Source organism: Tachypleus tridentatus, chromosome 13 (genome assembly GCF_004210375.1).
Source record: "Tachypleus tridentatus isolate NWPU-2018 chromosome 13, ASM421037v1, whole genome shotgun sequence".
NCBI classification, from domain to species: domain Eukaryota; kingdom Metazoa; phylum Arthropoda; class Merostomata; order Xiphosura; family Limulidae; genus Tachypleus; species Tachypleus tridentatus.
In genome coordinates, this window is record NC_134837.1 from 42,775,162 (window position 1) to 42,789,106 (window position 13,945).

Consider the following 13,945-nt stretch of genomic DNA (forward strand, 5'->3'; position numbering starts at 1 on the left):
ACAATGATCCTGTGGCTATATCTACAGCATAGTTAAATAGAACAATCACAATGATCCTGTGGCTATATCTACAGCATAGTTACATACACCAATCACAATGATCCTGAGGCTATATGTACAGCATAGTTACATACACCAATCACAATGATCCTGTGGCTATATCTACAGCATAGTTACATATACCAATCACAATGATCCTGTGGCTATATCTACAGCATAGTTAAATAGAACAATCACAAGGATCCTGTGGCTATATCTACAGCATAGTTACATACACCAATCACAATGATCCTGTGGCTATATCTACAGCATAGAACAATCACAAGAGCTCTACGACAGATATATCTTCAGCACAGTTACACAGAAGAATCACAGGAGCTCATTGATTATTATATCTTCAGCACAGTTACACAGAAGAATATAAGGAGCTCATTGACTATTTAATATCTTCAGCACAGTTACAAAGAAGAATCACAGGAGCTCAGTGACTATTATATATTTTCAGCACAGTTAAATAAAAGAATGACAGGTGCTCATTGACCATTATATATTTTCACCACATTTATATAGAAGAATCACAGAAACTCATTGAGTATTGTATATCTTCAGAACACTTACCCAAAAGAATCACAGGAACTAATTAGCTATTAAATATCTTAGCAAAGTTACATAGAAAAATCAGAGGAGATCAATCAATGTTATACATCTTCAGCCCAGTTACATAGAAGAATCACAGGAGCTCATTTACTATTTTATATCTTTCGCACAATTACATAAAAGTCTATACAGAAGCTCATTGATTATTAAATATCTTCAGCACAGTTACATAGAAGAATCACAGGAACTCATTGACCATTATACATCTTCAGCAAAGTTACATACAAGATAGCTTAAGCACAGTTACATAGAAGATATTATATATCTTAAGCACAGTTACATAGAAGAATCACAGGAGGTCATTTACTATTATATATCTTGAGCTCAGTTACACAGAAAAATCATTGGAACTCATTGACTATTGTACATCTTCAGTGCAGTTACACAGAAGAATCACAGGAACTAATTATCTATTATATATCTTCAGCAAAGTTATACAGAAGAATCACAGGAACTCATTGACTGTCATGTATCTTCTGCACAGTCACATAAAAGAATATACAGGAGCTCATTGACTATTAAATATCTTCAGTACAGTTACGTAGAAGAATCACAGGAGCTCATTTACTATTATATATCTTCAGCACAGTTACACAGAAGATATATATCTTAAGCACACTTACATAGAAGAATCATTGGAGCTTATTCATTATTATATATCTTAAGCACAGTTACATGAAAGGATCAGAAGAACTCACTGACTATTATACACCTTCAGCACATTTACACAGAAGAATCATAGAAACTCATTTAGTATTATATATCTTCAGTGTAGTTACACAGAAGAATTGCAGGAGCTCATTGAATATTGTATATGTTCAGCACAGTTACATAGAAGAATCATAGGAGCTCAATGACTATTAAATATCTTCTGCACAGTTATACACTGTGTTTGTCCAATAATACTTTCTGTTTGAAAATAACTGCTAAATATTTGCTGTCTTCTTTCACCACAAACAGTGCACATATTTTACTGCAATATTGTTTCTATTTTTTGGCATCATTTTCATCAAAGGGACATTAATTATCTCTAAGCACACACACATTTACAGAATAAATACATTATTAAATAATAAATTCTTCACAACACATGGTTAGTATTAGGATCACCGAGACATGTCTACTAATAAAGAAAGAGAAATGTTTAACAAGATTATTATGTTTTTTTATGTATTGTCAACTATCTAGACTCAGTAAATATTTTATTCACCATTAAAAAAATCATGTTTTTTTAATGCCTTGGCATACTTCTTAATGTCTAATTTGGTTTTGGGCATTGGCGTAACGCTCCGCCAGCTATTCGTTACTTTGAATTGATTAGACTGTAAAGAAAGGCAACACCTACCAACAACACTTGAGCTACTAAAATCAGATAGTGGGATGTGACCACCAAGCTTATAACGTACACATGGCCTCTACCTAAAAACATCTAAACGTGATTTTAGGAAGGGTCCAGAAAATTAAATACTGGACACTCCCACTCCTGAAGGATAGAAGTGGAACACTTATGCTAATGACAGCACTTGTGTTTAAGCAAGTCATATATCGCTTACATTCAAACACCTTTTTTAATTAAAGTGACATTTCTACATTGTTGTAATTAACGTGCGTAAAAATATCTATGATATATTTTATGAAAAGAAATGCGAACTTATTTTCTTGTGAGAATAAAATGGATGACAGTTAATAATTGCTGAAAAACGATACATCTCTTCTTTAATATGGAACATAAATAGAGATATTAGATTAGTCTCCCCTTCAACGGTCATGTCTGTTATGAACTAGATAATACCACAGTATTTATTATATCGGATTTTAAACTACATGGACTCCATAGACGTTATCTTCAAAAATACTTATTATAAGAAAACGTTAGAGCCTCGTAATCCGAGGGTCGCGGGTTCGAATCCCATTCACACCAAACATGCTCGCCCTTTCAGCCGTGGGAGAGTTATAAAGTTACGGTCAATCCCACTATTCGTTGGTAAAAGAGTAACCCAAGAGTTGGCGGTGGGGAGTGACGACTAGCTGCTTTTCCTCTAATCTTACACTGCTAAATTAGGGACGGCTAAAGCAGATAGCCCTCGTGTAGTTTTGCGCGAAATTCAAAAACAAACCAAACCAAGAAAACGTAATGAACATAATAATCCTTTCATTTTACCTTCATATATTCGTTCAAGGCCTACTTATACTATCCGTCCCTAATTTTGAATTTTGTCAGTCAACAGCACCCACCATCAACTCCTGGACTTGACTGTCTTACTTATAACGTACCCAAGGCTTCAAAGAGTGGAGCTAAATGTTTTTTATTGACAACAGAAAAGAAATAAACCATGGACCCTCGGATTGCAACCTGACAAGTTAAGTATAAGGCCACGCCTGATTGTCTTTAACATAGTATCTAATATCGGATCAAATTATTATTTATAATTTTCCATCTCAAGTATATTATCTTTCTATGAAACATGACATTCCTGTTTTCTACTCAAGAAATCTGAACAGCTTAACAATTTCGTCCCAGTTTTTATGATTTATCATTCGCTTAATACTGATAAATTTAGTCACACGACCACAAAGATAAATAAATAACGAAAATGAAATAATAACAGGAGTGAAATAACCCATTGAGCCAGTTTGAAGATGAAATTATCTATAATCAATAATTTATTTGTCATTATAACTCTGTATATATAAACATATACATATATGTAAACATCTTCCAAGTAAATAAACATTATTATTGTAGCACGCTACATTACACGAATTCAAGAGTTAGTTTTTCTTCCCAGTATTCAAATATTAACAAGAACTTTTCCCTTATTATTTTGGTTTTGTGATTTGTTTCTTCAATATAAAATACATTTGTAAAAGTGTTTATACCAATTTTATAACTTAATGCTTATTTTGGACATTTTTTCATGATCATTCTATAAAAGTTATAACTACAAGATATCTTCTGGAGTCTAAACTTTTGTACCTGTGTTTGTATGCTTTCGCGCATGAATCAGAAGACAGTTGTTAGAAATTGTATTTGTATAAAATGTGCATGGAACGTTCAACGCAATTGTTCGACCTTTTACCGAATTACGAATTCCTTGATCTTAAGTACTAGAAAAGAATCAGGGTTTTAAAATAGCAGAAGACTGGGCTACCTTCGGTGCATGCCAGTAGTTTATACAGACAATAGATTATGCCAGAATTTTCTATTATACACTAGGCTCAGTATTTATAGTATTATCGATACAAAGATTAAAATGCACACACGTATATATTTATTGTTTGTTTGAATTTCACGCAAAGCTAACGAGGACTATTTGCACAAGCCGTCCCTAATTTAGCAGTTTAAGACTCGAAGGAAGGCAGCTAGTCATCACCACCTACAGCTAACTCTTGAGCTACTCTTTTATCAATAGATAGTGGGACTGGTCGTAACATTACGTTGCCCACACAGCAGAAAGGACAAATATGTTTGTTGTGACTGGAATTCGAGCCCGCGACCCTCTGATTATGAGTACAGCGCCCTAACCACTTTGCCATGTCGGGCCTACACACGTATACATACGACACATCCATCCCCGATGAGGAAGATGCTGGCTGTAATACCCTGAAATTTTCAAAATAACTTGCTAATTTTACAGGTGTATACTGATAAACACGCCGAAATATATGTGTTATTCGGCTTTGTAACCATCAGTAGGAAAATATATACTAGTTTTAGGGGAAGACGAATAAAATAGTAAGAAAACAAACAAAAAGGTTAATAGATAGATATAAGGGTAATTTATTGAGAAACATCTTCGTGATTTACAATAAAACTTATAAAAGAATGAAGCCTTATACGAAACTTCATACGGTTTTGATTCCTCTGTGCGATATTAGTTCTGCTCCATTATTTAGTTGGTTAAGAAACTACAAATGGGCGTTGCTTTGATGGATCCAATATTTGTATTGGTTTATTGTAGAAGTTATCTATATCGAAAATTATAATTCCTGCACATTAAATTATCTATTATTCTAACTTATCTGTATCGCAAGCTATCTTCAATGCCAATTTATCCACTACACAAAATATGTATATCAGATATCCTAAGAAACATGCCATCCCATCAACGACACTACCTCTTATTTTAACTACAACTTTAAATCGTAATTTCTCCCAATTTTTATACAGCGCAAAGAACATTTTCTTGTGGGTTATCTATTGCAATAAAAAGTATCTTTCCTTCAAATATTAACGAATTCCTGAAACATGAACGGGCATTTATTTACTAATCAGTAGATTTACACGTGGGTGAACTGCTTCTGTCCTGAAACATCGCGTTGCAACGTTTTTACAGGACTTTAATAACTATCTTTCGTTCTCTGTTTGTTAACTAATATTTCATTCCCGAGAGTAAATTACCACTCAAAGTGTATGTACACTACCGATCTCGACTCTTTTTCCAATCCAGTGTTGTTCTCCAAGTATCAGAGACTTAAGCTTGTCTGTACTGACACATAACCGCAATACGAACAAATCAGTTCATAAAAAAATTATGGAACACTTAACTACAATATGTACATTTACAATTAGTCTTCGAATATCCATTTTTTAGGCCTATAAAAGACTCCCATATTACTACCAAATTAGGAAACTGCAGCTGTACTTTTTCGTCTTTAGAAATCAGCTTAGCTTTCTTATTCCGTTTAGATGATAATGAACGACAAACTAAGCTTTCCCAGATAATATTTCTTGCTCAAGATGCACTGGGCACCTGCGACGATTTGAAAGCGCATGAGGCTCAACAGAAACGAGAATTTATCCAGGCTCGCGAGCAGCACGTGTCGAGTGCTGTTCGGAATGGATTAGATTCCATTGCATATTCATTTTGTTGTTCTCGTCTAACCTTTAAGCCATCAGTAAAATCCCAATTCTGTTTCCACAAATGCTCATAGGCTTAACGACATGGGCAGTATTTAGCAGAGGAAACACAGTACTCATAAATATACAAAGACATATAATACACTCTAAGTGGAATATTAGAAAGATATTGAACAAAAGAAGGTAATGACCTTTTGAGAGACACCTGTGATTAAATATTAGTTAATAAACCAACTTGTATAGTCCAGAACATAAAAAAGATGGCTGTAACAACTTGGAACTGTATCAAGCTAAACACAATACAGTGAGAAAGCTGGAACACTTAATCTACCCCATTATCGTGCATAGCTTCCCTTAAAGTTTTTTACTTCAAGAAAACATCTTGCTTAAGCACTGAGTGGATGAAAGAGAGTTGCCACGGGTTATAAAAACAGCGGGCGTCAAAGAATGACCAGGAGGTGGGGTACTGTAAATAAAAACTGATCCGGACTTTTCTCCCGGCCAATAGAGAGGAGGTAAAAACTTATCCGGCCAATAGAGAAGCGGTAAAAACTTACGTGCCTTTTTCAATATACGCTAGTCACTGTAAGCCTACTTTTTGTGTGTATGTCGTTAACTGCTTTTAGCGGAAAACTTATTTCAATACGAGTATAAAAAAAACCATAACACAGTCTAGTATTGTGAATCAATAGGTAAGAAATTACAAAGAATCCTTTACTTGGTCTTGAAAAGACAGTGGAAGTTACCATTGTTGGTGGCTGGCTGCAATCGTGTAATATATGTCTTACCGCATATGATGTAATAACAAGGAAAATATTGGTTAGTTCTTTAAAACTTTACATTCTTTATATAATAATAACAATGAATAAAAATGAAGCTAAATTTCTAATAATTGTTTATTACTATTACGATAAAATATACATCAAATACTCTCTACAAATGATGTATTGGTCTACATTTGCTCATTTTTAAATTAATAACCCTGGTTATAATAATGTTAACAACGCAGCTAAATACAGTTTGGAGATAACTGTTATGATTATCGTAATCTTGGGATCGGTGAACACTAAAAAAAAAGGCAATAATCACATTATCTGGACCAACAAAAATGATGTCAACAATTTTAATACACTAAAGTTGTGTGTTTTGTATTAGCCGAGAATGAGCGGCTCTCAGTTGTTTTGTTTTTCCCCCCAAATACAAACTTTCAGCTCGTAACCTCGCCACCTCTTGACCAAGTTGAGATCTGATTACAGCTATCGATATATTAGACCATAGATTAATTTATTGTAATTCTACCTAAACGAATTATAATTTGAAGGTAGGCTATAGAGATCCTGGTAAATAATAAAATCAAATCAGGTACATGCGCATTCCACGTGGAGGGATCACATATAGTAATTTTACTCCAATCCCGTCTAAATTAATTAAGTGCCGCGGGTATTGAGAATTCCCTTTCGTATTTTCAGTAATTGCGTTTTTACATTATAAGTGAGTAAAATTGACTCAGATATGTTTTATTTTAGTTCCTTGTACCGTTTAGAAGCGAAGTTGTCGAGTTACGAAAAGCTAAATATATTATTTACGAATAAAAACTGAGATTGATTTACGTAAAGTGTTTCTCTTCTTTTGTTCTTATTTAAGAAACAATTTAAAAAACGACTAGATATATATGTGACGTGTTATATAATATATTCAATAGTAACGTAATATTATAAATTTCAGAAATATTGTACCGTGCAGAATGATAATTTAATCCAGGCAGCATGTGTGTGTGTACACCGAAAAATACCGAACCCTTGATGTAAATCCGTAGAATTACAGCTGCCCCACAGGGGGACAGCCGGGTAATACATTTATATAACACTATGATAATTAAATAGATAAATTAGTTGTTGTTTTCTATCCAATATCTGTTTCATGGAAGTGAATTAAGACAGCTTCAGAAAATTCTGAATAATGTACTAGTCTGTGACGAGCTTGCTTTGACCATAAATTAATATTAATTAACAAACATTTTGAAATTAATCAGTTCACAGAGTCCAATAACAGAATACGCGACAGCGGGAGATGTATGGGGACATTGTGGTATGTAAACCTGGTTTTTAGAGTTATAACCCTAATGATTTACCGTTGAGCCTCTTAGGGCTCAGATTAGGTGACTAACTGTTACTTGAAAAAATAACAAGACAATATATTTATTTACTTGCACAGGGTAACAAATTCTCGAAAATTCAGTCGCAACGCATGAAATTTTGCAAATATGGGAAAACGTGATCCTGAAGGCTTAAGAAGGTGATAGCATTACAAAACAGGAAATGCAATACCAAGTATTTACATTTGTCACAGATGGATTGCACGAGTTGTACTTCTTCCTGCAGTTGTTTCTAAGTATAGACTACAGGAGATCTCTGGCCCCTGCTGCTGCAGTCTGTATACTACGAGAACCAGAGGTGTGTTATAGAATACACGCGTAAAGCGCGTGCTTTGCTCGTGCTTATTTCGAAAAAAAATTATATATAAATGTACAAACATCTAGACTGCACGTGCTTCGCATGCGAAGGACAGGTTTTACAACTTTTCAACTGAAGTCATTTTACTTAAGAAATCCTACATCATACGAAATAAAACAATAGACGAGGTTATGTAATACAAAAAGATATGATAAAGTTTTACCTCGAATATTAAAAACGACTAAAATAACATCTCTAACGCAATAACTTCAGTGGCAATTAACAAGCCTACACACCAGTTTCTCAAAGGGTACAAGTAGTACGTTGTAACAAATTGCTATATTGTAGTTGCATTATAATGTAACAATCTGTTATATTGTGGTTGCATTATTGTGTAACAAATTGCCATATTGTAATTGCATTGTTATGTAACAAATTATTATATAGTGGTTGCATTATTATATAACAAATTGTTATATTGTCGTTGCATTATGTAACATTGTTATATTATGGTTGCATTATTATAAGACAACCTGTTATATTGTCGTTGCATTATTATGTAACAAATTGTTATACTGTCAAAAGTCGTTTAAAGAAATGAAAAAGTAAAAAGTAAATTGCTAGACAAAAATGTTGAATTTGTTTCAATTCTTCGTTTTTACTTTGGTGATCTCTCGCAATGACCTAGCGTATGAATACAAGTAACAATATATATTTTTAATATTATTGTTATTTAAGAAGCCTAGCTTAAATTATCAGGAAACCTTAAGATCTAATTTCGAAACATTATAAAATTGTAGAGCAGCATGACTGAAGCTCATTAAAATCCACCAGACTATTTGGAAACTAAATCTTACTTCAACTTGTACGTTACTTCAATTTGTATTGGTTACACTTGACATTACAGCGAAACCCTATGACACGGTTTAATTTCTGGATCTCTTACAATTTGCGAATGCTAATGTACATTTAATCAAATGAAAACGTCGGACTCAATGGGCTCAGTGATTGAACACAAACTGGTTTTCAAAAATGCATTGACAACTTCATTAGTTTTAGAGCTGTAAACGAAGCATTGAGAGTTCCCATAAGCGTCGAAATCGGAAGAGCCAGGAAAAGTATGGCTGAATATCATTGAACACCTCCAACATTTTGCTTATGAATTTTCTATGCTTATTTTTTTAAATTTTGCCGCGCAAAGCTACACAAGGGCTATCTGTGCTATCCATCCCTAAGTTATGAGTGTAAGACTATAGGGAAGGCAGTTAGTCATCACCGCCCACTCTTGGGTTACTCTTTTACCAACGAACAGTGGGATTGGCCATCACATTATAACGCCCCCACGGCTGAAAGAGCTAACGTGTTTGGTGTGACGAGGATTCAAACCCGCGCCCCTCAGATTACGAATAGAGCGGCCCTAACCATCTGGCTATGTCGGTTTGAAAAGAAAGGGAAAAAAAAGGAGGAAAGAATGAAACTGATAATAATGCAAGATGGGGAAAATATTCCCCACTATAAAAAACAGTGAAATCATGCTCTTTATGGATTTTATGAACTAATTTGTTCTCGGTTTGTGTTGTTGATGGTGTGATTTGTGGATGCAGTTATTACCAGACATCAACACTGAAATATATTTAAAGTACACAAATAATAAAAGTTAGATGATTTTTAATATCTTACGTTTCGAATGTTTGCTAACAATTTAAAATTCCGAACTTTAAACAATACACGTTTTTAACGAACATAAAAACGTTTTAGAGTGGATCAGCTTTGTGATGAGTCCAACAAAAAAAAACATGAAGAGGCGGTAACCGCTCGTGGCACACCCTCAGTGTAAATTTAACCCATTCCAGTTCTCGAGTGCCCTTCGACTTACGAAGGGCAGGCTTGCTTTCCTATGCTATCATCAGCGCTCCCCCAGATCTTCTGCAGTCTTCTCATTGGTCGACACATAAAACTACGAGCTTTGGGCTGGCGTATTGACGCGGTTTCAGCAACATATTGGTAGCAGCTACTCGTAAAACTAGTTCAACAGTATGCAAAACCGTATTAAGAGACATGGACAAAGAAGATATCTACATTACTGTATAAATAACTTACTAGGTCACGTCATGCGTCTATCTATTGATATATTTTCTTGAAAATTATATCTACATTTTTGCGGTTTCAATGGAATGTTTTGTATAGAAGCAAATAATGTCAGGGTTCAAAAACGAATCATTACCAGTTACAGGGTTTTTACAAGTATTACAATCAGTTTTATTAGAGCAACTCACTGAAACATTTTTTTACATGAACAAAAACAACGATACTGAACTATACGCAATAAGACGTTGAGATTTGTGTATGTTACAGAAAAACTTAAGCTAAATTGTGTATATTAGCTTTATATTTTGATATCTTTTCCTGGCTATTATTTAAAACGAACTATATTATACGTGTACAGCGGGCACTGCTCAGTGAAGATTTTCGTTTCGTTTCTTTTTTTACTCTTCTGTTTTTTGTAGTTGTCTTCCCTTGAGTTAGTAATTAGACGTCTTAACTGGCAATCGTGAAAAAGAAATAACTTTTTTTTTTCTGAGGAGGTTCATGCATTACTTGTTTTATAAAATTGTGCCATTTTTTGTTAAACATACGCTATTTTGCCTCAACAACTTTTATACTTATTAAAACAATCGTGTCAGTAAAATGTTCTTCAACTCACAAACATTTTAAAATATATATCCAATGAGCTGCTAGAAAAATATTTCAGATGAAAGAAATCGAACAGCGAAATAAAAAATGTTCGTTCATAAACAGAATTAACCGAATTACACATAGTCCTAGGATGTCACGCAAACTCCGTTTAACATGTTTAGTGAATCACCTGTTCAGATATTATTTAACAACCAACAGAAAAATTTAAAACATTATTTTCTAAATGTTCCATCTACTTGCTTTAACGTAAATATTTAAACTCACGTTACCCATGTACACGTTAACTACAATAATGAGAATGTTTGAAGAGAACTTGCATATTTTTTTATTTTGTATTTTATTTATTATCAAATGTTTTCAAAAATATTTACCATAACATTTGCTAATGTTTCAAAATTGACATTTACTATAACCGGACAACTATACCTCAGACAATTACATACCTAAACAAATGAGGAAGAAGGGCAGTTAGATACCTAATAATTATCTAGTTGTCCAGTTACGATGTATGTCATATAATGGAGTAAATTAAACATAGTAATATAATAAACCTCTATCTATGTAGTTCATATTTAAAATTTTGATAAAATTGGCCTAGGTCTATAAAACTCGTATAATAAACCTCTATCTATGTAGTTCATATTTAAAAGCAAGCACATGTTGGTTTTTAAATTATGGGTTTTCTTTTGGTGGGCCCGGCATGGCCAGGTGGGTTAAGGCGTTTGACTAGTAGGTCTAAATATATACAGGTCATATGATGAAAATAATTATTGTAATTACGGTTTTATTTTATAACAAACAAGTGATGTCTAAATGTCCTACTTCGTCATTTGTTTAGATGTGTAGTTGTCCTGGATTCCATCGAATCCGCTATACAAAAAATGATCTGGACATTCTTTTCCAAAAGACTAATCAAATAAACTAGAACAGGGTGTTAGCATTTTCAATATGGTGGAAAATGTACTATCTTCATGATGTGTTATATTCGAATGCAAGTTTGATGGCGATGCTGAACAAAGTGATAATGAAAAATATCATATATTTATTTCCAGGGGTAACTTTTGTTTTAAAGTGATTATAATAATTATTATACGATCCATGTTACTGTAGACATAAGCCTCACTTAAGTGAAATATGCTAAGTAAATGCTGCACTTATACACTTTCCCTGCCATCTTGATGACGTCATTACTTCCTTTACTTCACTTCCAGGTCAACTGCTGTGTAGATAGTTCCGTACGTTCAGAATGATGAATTGTGTGCGCCCATAAAGTCATAATTAATAATCCTTCTTCCTGGTTTGTCCACACAGAGAACAGCACACTGTTCATGGGTTTTTTCAAAACTTTAATATTGCGTTCTTTCTGCTTATTTCAGCAGACACTCAGGTTAACGAAAATAAAAAATAGAAGTAAAAGAGACATAACAAAATATTAAGCTTTATCTCCCAAAACTGATGCTTATATGAAATGATCTACATGTATCATTATTGTAGCACTATTCTTCTCACACAGCGGGTCACAGAAAATAACTCATTTCCTTTTCCCTGGCAAGCACATGTTGGCTTTTAAATGGTGGGTTTTCTTTTGGTGGGCCCGGCATGGCCAGGTGGGTTAATGCGTTTGACTAGTAATCTGATGGTTGCGGGCTCGAATCCAGATCGTACCAAACATGCTCGCTCTTTTAACCCTAGGGGCGTTATAATGTTACGATCAATCCCACTATTCATTGGTAAAAGACTAGCCCAAGAGTTGGCGGTGGGTTGTGATAACTAGCTGCCATCCCTTACACTGCTAAATTAGGGAAGGCTAGCGCAGATAGCCCTCGTGTAACTTTGCGCGAAATTCGAAACAAACAAACAATTCTTTTTCCCTAAGCATAGATAGACGTCCTGTCATTTTGCCTAACTTCTCAGAAATATTATTTCCTCCACTTTTCGTGCATCTTTATAAAACAGCTAATATTACATTACTCCTACCGGTGTCCGCATAGAGTCATAAAAATAGCTCACTGTTTGTTTGGTTTTCATTTGTTTGTTTTTTTCATTTTCTTGCCTAAGTCATGTTCAGGTGAGACTGATGTAAGCTAGCCCTAAGAGAAACGTGTTTTAAGTCCGTATTGCCAAAAACAAAAATCCACCTTCCTGCCCATTTTTAAACACTTCCACAAACAGTCGAAATAATAATCCATTCTTCAGGCCAACTTTTTGCACATAAATTAACACTTCTGTCAACCTTCGTAGACACAATCATAACTAATAAGCAATTCTGGGCGCCATCTTTCACACATGTACTGTAGACTTGTTCCACATTCACTCACTGATTAATAACAATCCATTCTTCGTCCCTATACCCAAGGAAACAAATTACAGAAAAAGAGCCAATTACTTTATGACCACTTCTACATAGATGTAGTTACTGATAAATATCTCATTATTGTCTTTTTGTACCAATAAAAAAATAAATAGCATATTAATATTATCTACAACTACATAACAGTAGACATACTTATCGATAAGTAATAACTCGTACGGTCTTTTCACACCCTTACAGATAAGAACCTATTCATATTACCCACACACCTACACAAATAAGTCTGTCCTTCTTGCTTACATCCACAAAGATAAAATATCATAATTTCTGCCTAACTCCACGTACCTATTATCTTATTCTTTATGACAAATCATTACATTTTCTATAAGAAAGTGCCCAGTCAATCTGCCAAATCCTCACAGATAATATACCTTTCTTCTTGTACATCTGTACTGCATGTTAACCATGCGTAACAACTCATTCACTCTGCTCAATTCCACATAATTAGGTAATAGCTCTTTTTTTTTCTTTTTTGTATGGCCACCCCTACACAGAAATAAAACCAAATAGTCCATCTATTTAGAACAGCTACTGGAACCAATGTGTTACTGTCTTTAGGACATATATTCGGAACAGCAACTGGAATCTGTGTGTTACTGTCTTTAGTAAATCAGACATTTCACAAAGAAGTGAGATTTTTTATTTGTTTTTAGTGTTATTATTGTTATTGGAAATGGAATAAAATTAACCGTAATTGAACAGTATTAGATACATAAGTTTCATGGAGCCTTTAACAAACTGAAATAACTGAAAAATAAAACGTCAGACGAATATTACGCGCTTTCGATATACATATAACTGCAAGAAATAAGACAAGTGAACCTGATAGAGAAAAGGAAAGACGTTTGTGTGTTCTAAAATATTACCAGTTTACTAAGCGCTAGTATCGATCAATCTATCTTTCTC

General features: G+C 34.0%; 1 protein-coding gene across 6 annotated transcripts in view; it reads right to left on the reverse strand.

The window, feature by feature from the left end:
* Positions 1–3,285: 3,285 nt before the first annotated feature.
* Positions 3,286–13,945, reverse strand: part of LOC143240193 (uncharacterized) — a 53,294-nt gene continuing 42,634 nt past the window's right edge. For 2 of the 6 annotated variants that reach the window (XM_076482261.1, XM_076482262.1), the window contains exon 3: positions 3,286–10,513. In XM_076482261.1, the coding sequence (XP_076338376.1) occupies positions 10,385–10,513 (129 nt within the window). In that variant the 3' untranslated portion in view covers positions 3,286–10,384. The other 4 variants (XR_013021634.1, XM_076482263.1, XR_013021625.1 and 1 more) reach the window with 2 other exon arrangements.